The sequence below is a fragment of the Equus przewalskii genome, chromosome 10 (genome assembly GCF_037783145.1).
Source record: "Equus przewalskii isolate Varuska chromosome 10, EquPr2, whole genome shotgun sequence".
Lineage (NCBI taxonomy): Eukaryota > Metazoa > Chordata > Mammalia > Perissodactyla > Equidae > Equus > Equus przewalskii.
Genome location: NC_091840.1, coordinates 43,273,844 through 43,290,229, shown reverse-complemented (window position 1 = coordinate 43,290,229; position 16,386 = coordinate 43,273,844). Strand labels below are relative to the sequence as shown.

The 16,386-nt window shown below is 40.5% G+C and overlaps 1 protein-coding gene across 7 annotated transcripts in view; it reads left to right on the top strand.

Moving 5' to 3' along the window:
• SSH2 (slingshot protein phosphatase 2) overlaps window positions 1-16,386 on the top strand; it is a 241,923-nt gene that overhangs the window by 210,754 nt on the left and 14,783 nt on the right. For all 7 annotated transcript variants that reach the window (XM_070562813.1, XM_070562810.1, XM_070562807.1 and 4 more), the window contains 3 exons: window positions 3,660-3,706; window positions 8,343-8,489; window positions 11,678-11,878. In XM_070562813.1, coding sequence (XP_070418914.1) covers window positions 3,660-3,706; window positions 8,343-8,489; window positions 11,678-11,878 — 395 coding nt within the window. The remainder of the gene's footprint in view (window positions 1-3,659; window positions 3,707-8,342; window positions 8,490-11,677; window positions 11,879-16,386) is intronic.

Sequence of the window (16,386 nt, the reverse complement as noted above, 5' to 3'; positions counted from 1 at the left end):
TTTAATTCATAATTCTAAAATAGGTAAATTCTTATTTTTAACTGTTTGCTTTTTCAAAAGACATGAACATATAGCTCAAAGATAGAAAATGGACCTGAAACATTAAAAAGGTGCTCACTTTTACTCTTCAGAGAAATGCAAATTGAAATTACACTGAGATAACATTTCATACCTAGCAGATTGGCAAAAATTCAAAAGCTTAACCACACATTTTGTTGGCAAGGCTGTGGGGAGAGTGGCACTCTCCTACATTGATGTTGGGAATGCAGAATTGTTTCAACCTCTATGGAGGAGGATTTGGCAATGTCTAACAAAACTATGCATTTACCCTTGACCCAGCAATCTCACTTACGCAAAAATGAATAATCATTCATAGGAGACTAGTTGAATAAACTGTTATATCACTACCCAATGAAGTACTATGCAGATGTAAGAAAGAAGAAGGGAGATCTCTGTGAACTGTGATATGGAGTTGTTTTGAGGGTGTATTATAAAGTGAAGAAAGCGAAGAACAAAAAAAGTATATGTAGTATACGACTGTTGTGTAAGTAAGGGTGACGATAAACATATATTTGCTTACATTTTGTTCAAAATAGAACACAGGTGCAACAAGCCAGAAACTAATAAAAATGGTTACCTATGGAGATTGAAGAGAGGGGTAGGAAGGAGACTTTGAGTTGACTTTTTCGTAAACTTTTGAGTTTCAACCTTGTAAAAGTTTTGCATATTCAAAAAAATCAAATGGAAAAAGCACACCCTAAAATTTAATGCAAACAAGATAAACAAACCCAAATGTATATCAAGCTGATAACCTCACAAAAAGGAATTAACTCAAATAACTTTTAAGCATAATACTCCTTATTGTTCTCCTTAGTGAAATATAATAAGGAAAAAAAGAACTGCAGGGAAAATTTGAATTTAATGGGTATGTTATTGGTTGTGGTATTGGTGTAATAATGAAAGTATTTTGTAAGTAGAGCAAATGCGTTGTTGGGAACCAAGGTTCTCACTGTGGGGTAGGGAGATAGAAATAATGAGGGAGAGGCAAGAAAGAAAGGAAGAACCTTGTGTGTTAATTTGAATTTGGAGGTACCAGTGTAAACTCAGTATTTTTTTAGAAATATTTCCTAGATCTGTCCACTGAAAAGTTTTAGAAGCAGTGACACCCAATAGTTACGAGAATACCTAATTAATCCCCAGATCTTGATTACAATACCATTCTTCACTAAAAGAACCCAGGGCTCCTTGGAGAAATGGCTGATTCCACTCACAAAGTTAATCTGGAACAACTTTTTGTACCAGAAAGCAAGGAAGTGCTGAACGACTAATGGGGTCATATCAAAAGGAGCCTGCTTGGGGAGATTCCCACTGGCCAAATCATGACAATTTGAGTGTCCAAAAAAAAAAGGAATAATGGATTATAACATACCAAACAGAAAAAGAATTCAAGAGTCCATAGTGACATTCAAATAAAGGGTGGGAGGATTGATTAAGTGAAACTCCCTTTTACGGAAGAATGCCAGCTAACGTGCAAAAGGAATCATGGAATTAGAAAATCACCCTTCTGTAAGCTCCGGTAAAATTTCTGATTTGGGCAAGATCAGCAATTGATACTGAAACCATAGTGAAACAGGATATTCACATGGCTTCAAAGATTACTAATACCTATATATTACTGACTAATTGTAATGGAATCTTTATAATGGAGGGATGTGGCAGACACAAAGGTACTACGAAGAATTCAACTCAACATGGCAAATAACAGCAGAAACTGATATCATGTGCCTCGTGATTTGATGCAGTAGGAAGTACACATCACCCTTGTAATATTCTTGCCAAGAATGTTTGACCTGAATCTAATCATCAGGAAACAATCAGACAAATCCAGATTGTGGGGAGTTTTCCAAGATTACAGACCTGCAGTCTGCAAAAATGTCAGTATTGTGAAAGACGAAATAAATAAAGGCAGGGGTGGACTGTTCTAGATTAAAGGAGATAGAGACATGGCGAGTAAATGCAGAATATGATCCTTGATTGAGTCAATATAAAGGACATTTTGAGGATAATTTTTGAAATGCAAATATGGATCATGTATTATATTAATGTTATCCTTCTTGGTTGTAAAAATAGAATTATGTAGGAGAATATTCTTGTTCTTAAACAATACATGATCAAGTATTGAAGTGTTATTATGTTCAAATTACTTTCAGAAGGTTCAGGGGAAAAAAGTTTGATTTATGTTGAAAGAAAGAAAAAAGAGAAAATAAATGTGGCAAAATATTAACAATGTATCTGATGTATCTTCCGGATAATCTGCAGAACTCCCCTTTTTAAAACTTTGTGTGTGAGGTTTCCCTAATTTGTTTGACAGAAGCTACTATTTCACTCTCTCCCACTACACACACACACACACCCTACTCCCCTCCCCAACTCCCTAGATGCATCATAATACGCTAGAAAGAATGTGGGTTTTAAAATGAAATCTAGATATTCATAATAATGCCACTTTGTTCATTCAACAAATGTTGAATACCTGCCAGCTGCCAGGCATTGTGCAGGAGTTTCCATAGGGAACAAGAGACCTGGTTCCTGTCCTCAAGAAACTTCTATTATAGTAGAGGAAAGAGGTCGTAAATAAGTACATGAATAAATATACAAATAAAAATTGTGAGACACGCTATTGAAAAAAATCAGAGTACAGTCACCCCTAATCCGTGAGGGATACATTCCAAGACCCCCAGTGGATGCCTGAAACCACAGATAGTGTGAACCCTTTATATACTGTGTTTTTTCCTATACATACATATTTGAGGTGCGGCAGCAAAACCAGCACAAATTTCTTTTTCCTTCTTCACAATTTCACAGTTAGATTTGTTCTTAACTGTAGATCTTAGCAACCTCAGCATGCAATTTTTTTCTTTCCTTATTAAGTTGAGAACTTTCGCCTTTTCACATAAAGGAAGCACTTTACAGCTTCCCTTTGGCATATCTGGATTGCCAACCTCACTACTTTGGCACTTCTGGGGCCATTATTAAGTAAAATAAGGGTTACTTGAACATAAGCACTGCGGAACCGCACAGTCGATCTGATAACCAAGAGGGCTAGTAAGTAACTAATGGCAGGTAGCCTAAACAGCATGGATACGCTGGACAGAGGGATGGTTCACGTGCTGGACAGGAGGGCACAAGATTTCATCGCACCACTCAGAACAGCACACAATTTAAAACTTATGAATTATTTCTGGAATTTCCCATCTAATATTTTCAGACTGCAGTTGACCACCAGTAACTGAAACTGGAAAGAAACCGCAGATGTGGGGGGAACTGCTGTGCTATAAGCAAGAATAACAGGCAACATGCAACTCAGATTAAAGGGTGGTCAAAGACACCTCTCCAGCAACGTGATCTTGAGCAAAAATTATTTGAATTCTATCAGGGTTGGTTTTATCTGTAAAAATGAAGATAACTTTCTTACTCTATCATTTGTGAAAACTCAGTGTGATAACATACGAAGTCTATGGTACATAGAAAGGAAACTCCGTAGATGTTCCTGGCCTTCTCTTTAGAAACTCTGCTGCTTCCCTCACAGGTCTCCTTTTCACATATTGTATTTGGTCAATTTGCCAATACTCTCCTAACCTTGTCTTTTTGGTTCACAGGGCTCGGAATGGAATGCCTCTAACTTAGAGGATTTACAGAACCGAGGGTAAGCACACAGAGCAATTGCTGACACACCGTGTGACAGAAATCACTGTTTAATCTTTATATTTTCCAGTCAGAGAGCTATCAATGAGTAATCTTTTTTTTTTTTTTAACCCATAAGCCTGCCACCCAACTTCCATTAAGCTGGCTTTTTATTTCCTTACAGTATGCTTTTTTTTTTTGGTGAGGAAGATTGACCCTGAGTGAACATCTGTTGCCAATCTTTTGCCAATCTTCCTCTTTTCTTTTCCCCCTCCCCAAAGCCCCAGTACATGGTTGCATATCCTAGTTATAAGTCCTTATTGTTCTTCTATGTGGGATGCCACCACAGCATGGCTTGATGAGTGGCACGTAGGTCTGCACCCAGGATCCGAACCGGCGAACCCCAGGCTGCTGAAACGGTGCATGCGGACTTAACCGCTACACCACCAGGCCACCCCTCGATGAGTAATCTTAAGCTTAAGAGTTGCTTCCAGTTAATTCTAATCAGGTGGAATCTAATAAAAATTAAAAGGGCTGGTCTCCCACTGTTTCATTCCCCCACCTCCCGAGAAAGATCAACTGTGTCAGTGGAAAGGCTTTCAAAAACAAATGTGCAAGCCTTTCATGCAGTTTCAAACCAAATACACTTAGTGGTTCCTTTTGTTTGTTTGTTTGTTTTTAACTCTGGGGTTTTTTTTAGAGCAGTTTAAAGTTCACAGCTAAATGGAGGGGAAGGTACAGAGATTTCCATATACCCCTGCCCCTACACATGGACAGCTTCCCTCATTATCAACATCCCCATCAGAGTGGTACATTTGGTACAACTGATGAACCTACATTGACAACACATAATCACCCAAAGTCCATAGTTTGCGTTACAGTTCACTCTTGGTGTTGTGCGTTCTATGACTTTGGACAAATGCATAATGACATGTATCCATCATTATGGTATCACACAGAGTATTTTTGCTGCCCTAAAAATCCTCTGTGCTCCACCCATATATCTCCCCAACGCCAACCCCAACCCTTGGCACCACTGATCTTTTCACTGTCTCCATAGTTTTGCCTTTGGTTCCTATTTTTATGTAAGAGTACACAAAACTGCATCTGTTGGGTTCACAGAGCTGTTCATTCAACATTTATCAAGCATCTTCTGTGGGCCAAGCATAATACTAGGTGCCAGGGATCCAAAGATAAATAAGACTCAGTCCCTATCCTTTTATAGTAAGGTGCTTGAGGACTAAGTTAGGTTATAAATGTAAAATGGACAAGCCTCTGAAATTGAACAAGAAGACCTACCTTGTATTAAGAAATGTGCCCCCTGAGGCTGGCCCCGTGGCCGAGTGGTTAAGTTCGCACGCTCTGCTGCAGGCGGCCCAGTGTTTCGTTGGTTCGAATCCTCGGCGCAGACATGGCACTGCTCATCAAACCACGCTGAGGCAGCCTCCCACATGCCACAACTAGAAGGACCTACAATGAAGAATATACAACTATGTACTGGGGGGCTTTGGGGAGAAAAAGGAAAAAAAAAATAAAATCTTTAAAAAAAAAAAAAAGAAATGTACCCCCAAGTAGCATAGTTATTGAGTTGAGACCACAGTGAACATTCAGCAAGCAAAAAGCTGCCATTCTTCCCTTTTTACTTCTTAGCTAATGCCTAAATTTTTCATTGAACTTGGCCTTAGGAGGTCAAATCATCCCAATAAGAGAAAATCACATCTGGAAATTGGCCATGCTAACTCTTCATTGTGAGCAGGGATAAGACCTGCTGAGACACAGAGGTAATGGTGGCTGCCTGGCTGGCTTCTGGCTGCCTGTTTTCTCAGCTACCAGTCCGCCTTCTGGTTATCTTTAACATGATTCGATGCATACTCCCTTTGTTTCCCCCAGAAGAAAGGTATGTCATAATTGCTAAAATGAACTTGGACCAGGACTGAAGCCAAATGATTATACAAAGAATTCCAGGAGGGGAAATCTGGTTACTTAATTTAAGATATGGAAGTAAATAGAAGTTGGAAAATTTAAATAGATAAGGATTGAATCTAGAGTTCTTGAAAGCAGAGACTGTATCTTACTTTTGTGTGAAACATACATCTTCCCAGCTCAGAGCTTTATATCAAGAACGGTGCTCAGTAAATGTGAAGGAATGGTAGAAAAATTGACAGACTGACTTGTGGGAAACTAACACCTAGATACAGTGTTTAATATGAAATCTGAGATTTGATATAGCAGTGCTTGCCAAATGCATTGGAATCACATCATGCATACATACACTTTGACTTTTGACGGGAGATGAGAGCTATTCGTTTCATTTACTACTTATAAGGCTAAATTATAAAACACAGATAAATCTGTCTTAAAAAACAGTATAGTTGGATTCTCAGACATCTTTGTAACTCTGGTTTTTTAAATTCACTCCTTCTTAAACTTTAATGGATAAAGAATTACAGTTCAGGAATCTGTACACAAATCATGTGTACTGCCCCCTGTGGATGATTTAAGGGATTTTCAAGAGCAATTTTGACAATAAGCCCGTTTTCAACCAATCTGCTAACTTCAGAAACCCAAAGAAAGTGCTACTCCATATTGAGATAGCAAAGAAATTTCAGAGAGTGCCAATTCTAATTGGTAGTAGCTGCCTAGAGTTCTGTAATGAAAAGGATTGAGAAGCCCTGTCCTGCTGTAATCAGTTACTGAAGAAGGGGTTGGAGGAGTGAGGTTGTTCATTTTTATTTTAAATAAAATGAGAAGTGTGCTTACCTTTTCTTTGAAACAGTTTTATTGAGATAAAATTCACATACAATTCACCCATTTAAAATGTACACTTTGGTTGTTTTTAGTATATTCACAGAGTTGTACAACAGTCGACTTAGAACATTTTTTTTTTAAAGATTTTATTTTTTTCCTTTTTCTCCCCAAGGCCCCCCGGTACATAGTTGTATATTCTTAGTTGTGGGTCCTTCTAGTTGTGGCATGTGGGACGCTGCCTCAGCGTGGTTTGATGAGCAGTACTGTGTTCACGCCCAGGATTCGAACCAACGAAACACTGGGCCATCTGTAGTGGAGTGCCTGAACTTAACCACTCGGCCACGGGGCCAGCCCCAGAACATTTTTTAAACCCAAAACAAAAGCCTGTACCCTTCAGCAGTCACTCCCATTTCCCTTCTTCCCCCCAGCCTCTAGAAGCTACTAATTTTCTTTCTGTCACTATAGATTTGCCTATTCTGGACATTTCATTTAAATGGAATCATACAATATGTGGTCTTTTAGGAGTGGTTTCTTTCATTTACCATTATTTTCAAAGTGTATCAATGTTGTAGCATGTATTAGTACTTCATTTTTTATTGCCAAATAATATTCCATTATATGGGTGTGTACCACATTTTATTTATCCATTTGTCAGCTGATGGACGTTTAGTTTATTTCCACTTTTTTTTACTATTATGAATACTTCTGTGACCATTCATTTACAAATTTTTGGGTGGATTTATGCTTTCATTTCTCTTGGGTTCATACCTAGGAGAGCAATTTCTGGGTCATATGGTAACTCTATGTTTAACCTTTTGGGGAACTGCTACACTGTTAGTTGCATGTGCTTGCTTTTTAAATTAAAAAGAAAAAATCCTTTCTAGTAATGGACTTTGATGCTGAGTTAAAACAGATTCAAATCATCTCCCAGAAAAATTTTAGTCTTTTGACCTTAACCACAGAATTGTTTAGCTATGGCTCTTCCTTTCTGTAGTCATTTCTCTGTCTTTAGAGATTGGATTTGTAGAACTTCACATGTGATTCTGAGAAGGAAGCAGCTTCTGCAGAGAGAAATGCGTGAGTCTCTCGTGTTGTTGGAAGAAATCCCAGTGATGTCTAAGTTCACACAGCATTGAGGAAAAGATAACCCTTTGCAAATTAAGCCCAAGCGTTTATTAACATTGCTCAGTGAGAGAGAGAGCAGAATAACTTTTTGATACAGAAAGCCCTTTCAGCAACCATCTCAGTACAGGGAAAACTCTCAGACACATCTGCTGCCATAGCAGCCAGGAATGCAGCCTAGAGCGTTAAGAGAGTTTTAAGTCCAACGTTCCTCTGACCTTCTGAGCCCTGGCCTCATTTGCCTTTCATGTAGTTTAGAGAGAGTAATAGAACAAAATCTGACAATCTGGCATTTGGAAAGATAGGAGGAAATTTTTCCCTTTTCTGTTTTTCTTTTTTTCTTCCATCAAGGTACATGCTAAGAGTCTGATTTAATACACATGACTTCCAAAGAATAAATTATGTTGCTGATAATTTTAGTGACTGAAGAGAAATTGTCAGATTATGGGCCTCAGATTGATTCTTTGCAGGAAAATACAAGGCATATTTTCAAAAAACTGGCAAAGATGAGGTTGTGTAACCATCCATACACTGAAAATGGAATTGAGATGTTGCACTTGGTGGACGGCTTTTCTCTCATTAACTTCCTGTTGCCCAAGTATGCCCAGGACCCTGTTACATAGTTTCTGTACTGAATAAATCTAGCCTCTTAGTTTTTTAGCTTTCTTCAGTATTTTAATATTTAATTTCAGCCTAGGGAGTAAACAAGTTTTAAATAAGGGAACAGTGCTGAGAATTGGATTTATCCTGAGTAGTAGAGCCTGTATTTTCCCTTGGTTTCCTTACAGGGTGCGGTATATCTTGAATGTCACTCGAGAGATAGATAACTTCTTCCCAGGAGTCTTTGAGTATCATAACATCCGGGTATATGATGAAGAGGCAACAGATCTCCTGGCTTACTGGAATGACACTTACAAATTCATCTCTAAAGCAAAGTGAGTAATGGTCCCTCATACATATTCTGACTCCTGTTCCTTGCACACCACACATGGCTGGGGCCTGAAAGCTGTAGATAACTTACTGATGGTACTCAGGAAAAAGGAAGTAAAGAAAAAAGGAGACTGAGATTTCTTAATCCTAGGGGAAAGATGACTAGTGACAATACTTTTCCTTTAAGTAGATGAAGCCACTGAAAGAAGATGACCTCATGTTGGCTATTTCCATTGAGCACAAGATAAGAGAAAATAAACTTAAGCTGCAACAAAAGAAATAGAAATGAAAGAAGGAAGAAATTCTGAATGAAATGCTTAAATTGCCAATGACGTTTGAAAGTTATATAGTAGAATTATTCCAGATAGCTGGAGTACTGGGTCCTCCTCTCTGAAGACAAGGAGAGACACAGTGAGCTTTGGAAATCTTTTCACGTTGTTTTACTTGACTTTCAGTGAAATTTTTCTCTAGCCCGTACGTTGATGTATTCCTTAAATTAATTGGTCCTTTTAGTGAAACTATTTAATAGTATTAATTTAGTGGTTAGTATTAAAATGTCAACAGTGATTTTTTTAAGTCCCTAGGACTTTCCTTGCCAATCCTATTTATTCCATCAATAGAAGGAACCATATGAGCATGTTGACCACGCTCCCCTTTCCGTGGGACCACATTCAAATAGTTCCTGGCACTTCTGTTTTTAAAAATCCTCCTTCGAGTATGATTCCACACCTCTCTCACAGAGCTTCGTGGTCAGGAAGTCTTTCTCTTAGTTACCCTGAATCCCCATAGCCTAACTTTGAGCCCATTCTTTCAGTCTCTAGCCAGCACCTGAAAGAGTATTTTATATTCTTGAGGCCTATTATTAAATTATTCCCAATAATAATATCATTCATGGCATGCTTACTATGTGCCAGGTACTTTACATGGATTCTGTCGTGTCGTATTTTCCAAAACCCAGAGAGGCGTATACTGTCATCCTTCTGTACAGTTGAGGAAAGACTGTGGAGATAAGGTTCAGAGAGGTTAAGTAACAAGTGGTGAAGATCAGACTTGAATCTAAGATCGTATCTCATTTCAGAGTCCATCAGGTATTTAGGAATAGTCTAGTTCCTTAAGGAAAGGAATAAACAAGTTGTCAGGGTCACAGCTAAAGTGGCTAGAGTTCAAGCTAAGGCCCCAGTCCCAGCAGGGCCAGGATTAGGGTGACGTTCATGAGGCGCCCAGGTTACATCTAAGCAGGCACTCACTCTGAGGCTCCTGTAAGTGTAGGTCAGCATGTGAAAGTGAGGGCCTCCTTAAATGTGGGCACCTCATGTGTTTCACCCTAATCAGGGCCTTGAATTCCAGACCCTACCTACAAATGAGAGGGTTTAGAATTCCTAATGTGATGCCAGGCTTAATCTGGAGAATCCAGCACTGGGTGCCAGGGGGAGAAAGGAGAACTGAACCTGAAAGGTAAAATTGGGTTAGGTGACAACTGACTTCAGATCCTTCAGAACCTGAGTTAGAAGCCATCCACTGAAAAAGCCCAGTTCAAAATGAAGAACTATTTTCATGGGAGTGGATTTCATAATTGGATTTTTCTTAGGATTTTCCAAGTTTGAGCACCTTCCGTGCCTGCAGGCATAGACCTGAAATTTAACACATTCTTGTTGTCAGAGCTTGATGGGAAAATAAAGAGCACATGTCTGAAGTTCCATCTGAGTCACTGTGCATTGTTTAAATGAAAACCCTATTGTGCCATAAGCAAAACAAGTATTTCCTAGTAGTTTGGGATAAGCTAAGCACACAGAGACACACACCGCACCAACCTTAGGACACCAAAATTTTGCATCTAAGTGACAGGTAGGAGGTTAATCTTACCTTCCTTTTGAGACTGTTTCAATTATTCCAGACCAGTCTCTGCATTCCTGTAGCTTATCTAGCTCACTCATTTTGGCGCTTACCCTCATGCGTTCTTGGACTGGTACTTAACTCTTTCATGTATCTCCGTCCCCAGCAGAAGGATTATAAGCTTCTGGCGAGAAGCTTGTCTACTGTAATACAGTGAGTGAGTGAATGAATAGATCTCTCTTGTTAGGCTGACGTGCATTTTTTTATTTATTGGAATAGCCACTTTGGAAGGATTCCAGCCCATATACACTAGTGATAAGAGTAACCGTTCTTTTTTCCAGACTTTAAAATGTTCCTACTTAGAACTGACGGATCTAATCAGCAGTTCAATAAGTTTATTCATACATTTAGCAAATATGTGAAGACTTACTCTGTGCCAGACACTGTGTTGTTAGCAGAATTGGTATAACTGAGTAATGTCATATCCAAAGTAATAAGCTTTTTCGTGTTAAGATTGAGGGGTTTGTTTTGTTTTTTAGTGTCAGTTTATGCTAACTTTGTTTCCTCTTTCTTCCACTCCATTGAAAAAAAAATACTACTGGTAGTTATTCATTCCACTGTCGTCACTGAGAAAGCCACATGGTGCATCACCTGATTCCATTCAGCTCCATGGATCGTATAGCCAGTCCCTAGACAGAACACAGGTGGTGGTGTTGTGAAAAGTAATATCCAGCCCTACATTTGAGTAAAGAAGAGAGTTAGTTTTATTTGGTTTGTGCTTTCCTCCAGGGACAGAACCCTTACTGCAACTTGAACTGGAAGCAGCCCAGAATATTTGGATAAATTAGATGAATCACTGCCACACCTGTAACTCAAGAGCATGCCAGCCGTGAAACATGCCCCTGGGGCTGTGAGTGGACTGGCCTCCAACCACATGCAAAATGAGGTCCAGTCTCTAAATTGAAAATTCTCCCTCCACGCCCTGTGGCCAACTGTCATCACGATTACCATTTTGAATCTTAATTGGCTGCTCCTCCCACTGAATCCTACCCTTTAGGGAAAAATTGTTACTTATCTTTGCATCCGATACCTTGCACATTGTCTTACACATGGAAAATGCCTGGTAAATATTCACTGAATGAATAAGAAAGCTTAATATTAACATTGAATATTATTTGAGTACACTAGAATTGCCCCCCCTCCCGCATATATGATTGTAGATGTAGGCAAGTGTACTAAGGGTGGATTGTGTAGCAAGAAAGTGGAAGGGCAGGGCAGGAGACTTGGAAACACTTAGAACCCAGCTTTTAAAGTGTACTCACTGTTGTGTTTTCCTCCTCACTTCGATCCCCCAAACTAGGAAACACGGATCTAAATGCCTTGTGCACTGCAAAATGGGGGTGAGTCGCTCAGCCTCCACTGTGATTGCCTATGCAATGAAGGAATATGGCTGGAATCTGGACCGAGCCTATGACTACGTAAAGGAAAGACGAACAGTGACCAAGCCAAACCCCAGCTTCATGAGACAACTGGAAGAGTACCAGGGGATCTTGCTGGCAAGGTGAATCATTATGTGACTTTCTCAGATTTTCCCTCCTTTATGCTCCCTAGGACAAGGTGAAATGTCCTTCTCTGCAGCTAGTTCTCAGCCTAATTTGGATGTATGATACATTTTGAAAGTTGAAATCTCTTTCAATCCAGTTTGTAAAAAACAAGTGCAAGCATTTAAGATTAGCATGAAGGATTAGGCATTTAAACCAAAGGGTGGAAATACTATTCCCTTATTTCCGTTCTTAACTAGGTGCAGATTTTCATAAACACTTCCAAACATCTTCTCAGGCCAGATGTGGTTGCCTTATCAAAATGGATACTGATTGCTCCCAAGGTAATGCTAGGTGTAGCTGAAATTTTTAGAGAGTTTTTGGCCCATTCTTTTTTAAAAAAAAAGAAAGAAAAGTAGCTGCTACTGCTTTGGGCATTATTTTTTTCAGTGCTTGGTTTCACTGATCCCCCTCCAGTGATTTTGGTCATGTGACAAATCAGCAGAATTGGGATATGTATAACCCCTTTGAGGTATGAAGTACTTCCCAGAAATAGCTCTCTTGTTTTCTTGTGTGTGTGTGTGTGTGTGTGTGTGTGTGTGTGAGGAAGATTGCCCTGAGCTAACATCCATTGCCAGTCTTCCTCTATTTTGCATGTGGTACACCACCACAGCACGGTTTGATGAGCAATGTGTAGGTCTGCACTGGGATCCAAACCTATGAACCCCAGGCTGGCCCTTGGGTTCTTTTTTAAAATCTTTAATTCGATTTTATATATATGCTTTGCAAAAATGCAGAAAATTACAAAGAGAAATATCATTTATAAATTCAATACCCACAGGGCTGGCCCAGGGGCACAGTGGTTAAGTGCACACATTCCACTTCAGCAGCCCAGGGTTCGCCGATTCAGATCCCAGGTGTGGACATGGCACCACCTGGCAAGCCATGCTGTGGCAGCCGTCCCACATTATAAACTAGAGGAAGATGGGCACGGATGTTAGCTCAGGGCCAGTGTTCCTCAGCAAAAAGAGGAGGATTGGCAGCAGATGTTAGCTCAGGGCTAATTACTTCCTCAAAAAAAAAAATTCAGTACCCGCAGATAGCAGTTGACATTATCTTACCTATTTCTCCAGGTCTTACTCTTGCCACATATGTTGATGGATTTTTTTTTTTTTTTTCACAAACACTGCTCTTCAGCCTACCTCTTCACCCAATACTAGGTGTTTTTTTTCCTCTCTCAACTGTAGAAACCTTTATTGAGCACTTACACTGCACTTAACCATCACTGTTCCTTTTTTCCGCCTCAACTTTATTGAGATATAATCGACATATAACATTATGTAAATTTAAGATGTACAGTGTGTTGATTTGATACATTTATATATTGCAAGCTGATTACCACCATAGCATTAGCTAACACCTCCATCCCTTGACATAATTACTATTTCTTTTTTGTGGTGAGAACGTTTAAGCTCTTTCTTAGCAATAGTCAAGTATATGATACAGTATTATTAGCTGTAATCACCGTGCTGTACATTAGAGCCCCATAACTTGGTAATCTTATAACTAGAAGTTCCTACCCTTTGACCACTATCCCCCCCTTTCTCCCAACCCCCACCGCTGGTAGCCACCATTCTACTCTCTGTTTCTCTGAGTTCAGCTTTTTTAGATTCCACATATAAGTGATACCATACAGTAGTTGTCTTTCTCTGTCTACCCAGTACTAGATCTGAACATCTTCCTGTATCAATAAGAACTTGCTGTTTCAGCAATAATTTAGTAATTGGTTATAAAATGAGTAATTAATTTCACTACATTATTTATTACCCCTTTGGTGGTGAAAACCACCTTCAGCTGCTCTTGGGAAAAAGATTCAGATATTAAACTGGATTTAAGGATCAGTTGCCTGAGATGCCACGTGCTGAAGTTCTGTGGAATGCTAGATTTTGCTTTGTTTTTTTCCATGTAGGCATGTTGTAGTGGTTTTGTTAGAGTGAAGGCACAGCTGCCTAGAAGCAGTTGGGGCTAGTGCCAGAGTTTGACTCCAGTGAGTCTCATGACTTGGTCTTGACTCTTGAATGTGGGCTGTGTTTCCCCTGAACAAAATGTTAAATAGCCTTCCAGCCTATCCAGGCAGAGGGACCAACCTCCCACCCCTGAAGTATTGTGAAAATGCAGCCACAGCATAGCATTATGGTTTCCACTAAAAAACTCCTCCCATTTACTCAGAACTTGGCATGATTTCATCTAAGCCGTTCTCTGAGAAGGCTGGGAGGATACTCAAGTCTCCTCCACTTAAAAAGAATTTATAAGTCTTTGGGGCCAGGTTTTGATGACATTTTTTAGATTAGATCAGAAGGTAGGAAAGCAGTTCTTTTTGGCACAAGAAAGAGGCATCTGGGGGTTGGATGAGACATAAATATTGTATATTCCCAGAGACACACATGATGACGGATGTTAGGCAGTGTCCTCACGTGACCCATCGAGAGGAAGGATACTATGTGTTCTGCCAATTTCAGTATTTATTCTGGAATCCCAGGCTACTGCAAGCTGTTGGGTTGGGTTTTTTTTAGCATATGTGGTTTTTCTTAGATGTTAAAGGAATTTCAGAAAAATCTTAGATGAGAATAAGAAGGGCAGCATAAACCCATAAATCACCCCACCTCTTCCCTTTCGGTTCCATCCTGCCTTCCTGGGCTTGATTCATGGAGGGAGGGGCAAGCCCTCGGGAGTGAACAAAACACAGAATTTGAGTCAGTAGATCTGGTTTCCATTCCTGGTTCACCCCCTTGCTGCAGCTTTGAGAAGTTACTATACAGTTCTGATCCTCACCTGACCTCATCTATAAAATGAAAATCAAGAGCCCTACCTCACAGGGTTATTGTCAATAAAAGTGTGTATAAATGTACATTATGTACTGTGAAGGGTTATTCAGATGTAATTCTCGTTGTTTCCTTCCTCCACGGCTGCCTAGAAAACAACACTACGCATGTGCCATATATTTCCTCCTCCTCCCTCCAACCACTGCTCCCACCGCCCACAGACACACTGACTCCATTAGAAACTGGAATGGGAAGTGATCCCAAAATGTCTTGTGTTGCGATGTTTCCTGGATTTTAAGAAGTAGAATCTAGTACTAGGCGTATCACTTAGGCTGCTTTCAGCTGCAAGTAATAGAGTACCCCCATCACTCAGGATCTCAACAAAAAACAGCATACTCAGGTTAGGATTATTTGAGGAGGGTTTTATAAAGTAACCGTTTACAAAGGTGTGGGATTGTAGCGGAATCAAGGGACTTATATCAGCAGAGCTGGTTTGGTAATGGCTCCTTGGCCCAAAGAGGAAAGGAGACTCCTGGAGAGAAAGACACCTTCAGAGAGGAGCAATAACATTCATTCAAGGGACACAGCCAGCCTGAAATGACCCTTAGGGGAAGGAGCTTGGGGAATAAATGGCTTGCCTTCACTCTCCTCCTTCTAGTCTACTTCTGGGGCTCCCCATTAGCCAAACCCTGTGGAAATCAGAAGACAAGGAGGCCTGTTGCTGTTGTCCATAGATCAGCCTCTGGGGCAGAGAGCAGGGTGGAAAAGCTGAAGAGTGGATCTGCAGGGGCAAACAGAAGATACCTGGCCCAAGACCCAGCTACAGGTAGTTTGAAAAGTTGGACAGTTTGACATCTCTTGTAACAAGAAGCGCAGGTGTAGACTGCAGTGACTCTCTGATGTTATCAGGGACTGCAGCGCTCTCCCTTCCTTGGTGAAGGGCGTGGTCCTTGAACTTTCTCCTCATGATTGCCAGATGTCTGCCACATTTCTAGGCATCTACATGTAAATTCCACAGCATCTGGCTGAATGAATGGGCATTTCAATTAGGGGGGAAGACCCTTCCCAGAAGCTCCCCAATAGACTCCCCGTCGCAAGACTCGTTGGCCAGGACTGGGTCGCATGCCTGAAACTAATCGCTGGCCAGGAAAATAGAATTTCCTGGACTGGCTAAAACAAATTCACATTCACCCTCTGGATCCAGGGAAGTGCCATATTCCCTGAACCCATAGGACAGTGAACACCCAAAGTAAATCAGGCCTCTGCCAGTAAGGAAAAAGAGTGGGGGTGCCTGCTGGATATACAGCCATTAGGGTCTGTGATCTGTGATGTGTTGTCAAGAAACGGCACTTGCGGGCTACCTGCCAAGTGAATTGGGCCCAACAGACTCTTGCCCAGCTCTGGAGTACTGCTCCAGGGATCTGCTTGCCTACAAGAGCAAAGGAGAAGCCCCAGACTCCTGTGACTGTCTGAAGCTCTCTCAAGCCTTGCACCTTAGGTGACCAGGAGAGGAAAGTCCTTAGAAAAATCCCAGTCATTCTATTCACAAAGAAATTCCATTTCCTGTCCAGGTGCTAAGATCTTGTATTTCATATCCTCTCCCAGGAAGCATGTGGGGATTTTCCCAAAGAGATAGAGCCCTGGTTCTAGCATTCTCTCGCCCCATGGTTGTCCAGGCTGGCACGGGTGGCTTAACTTGAGGTGGC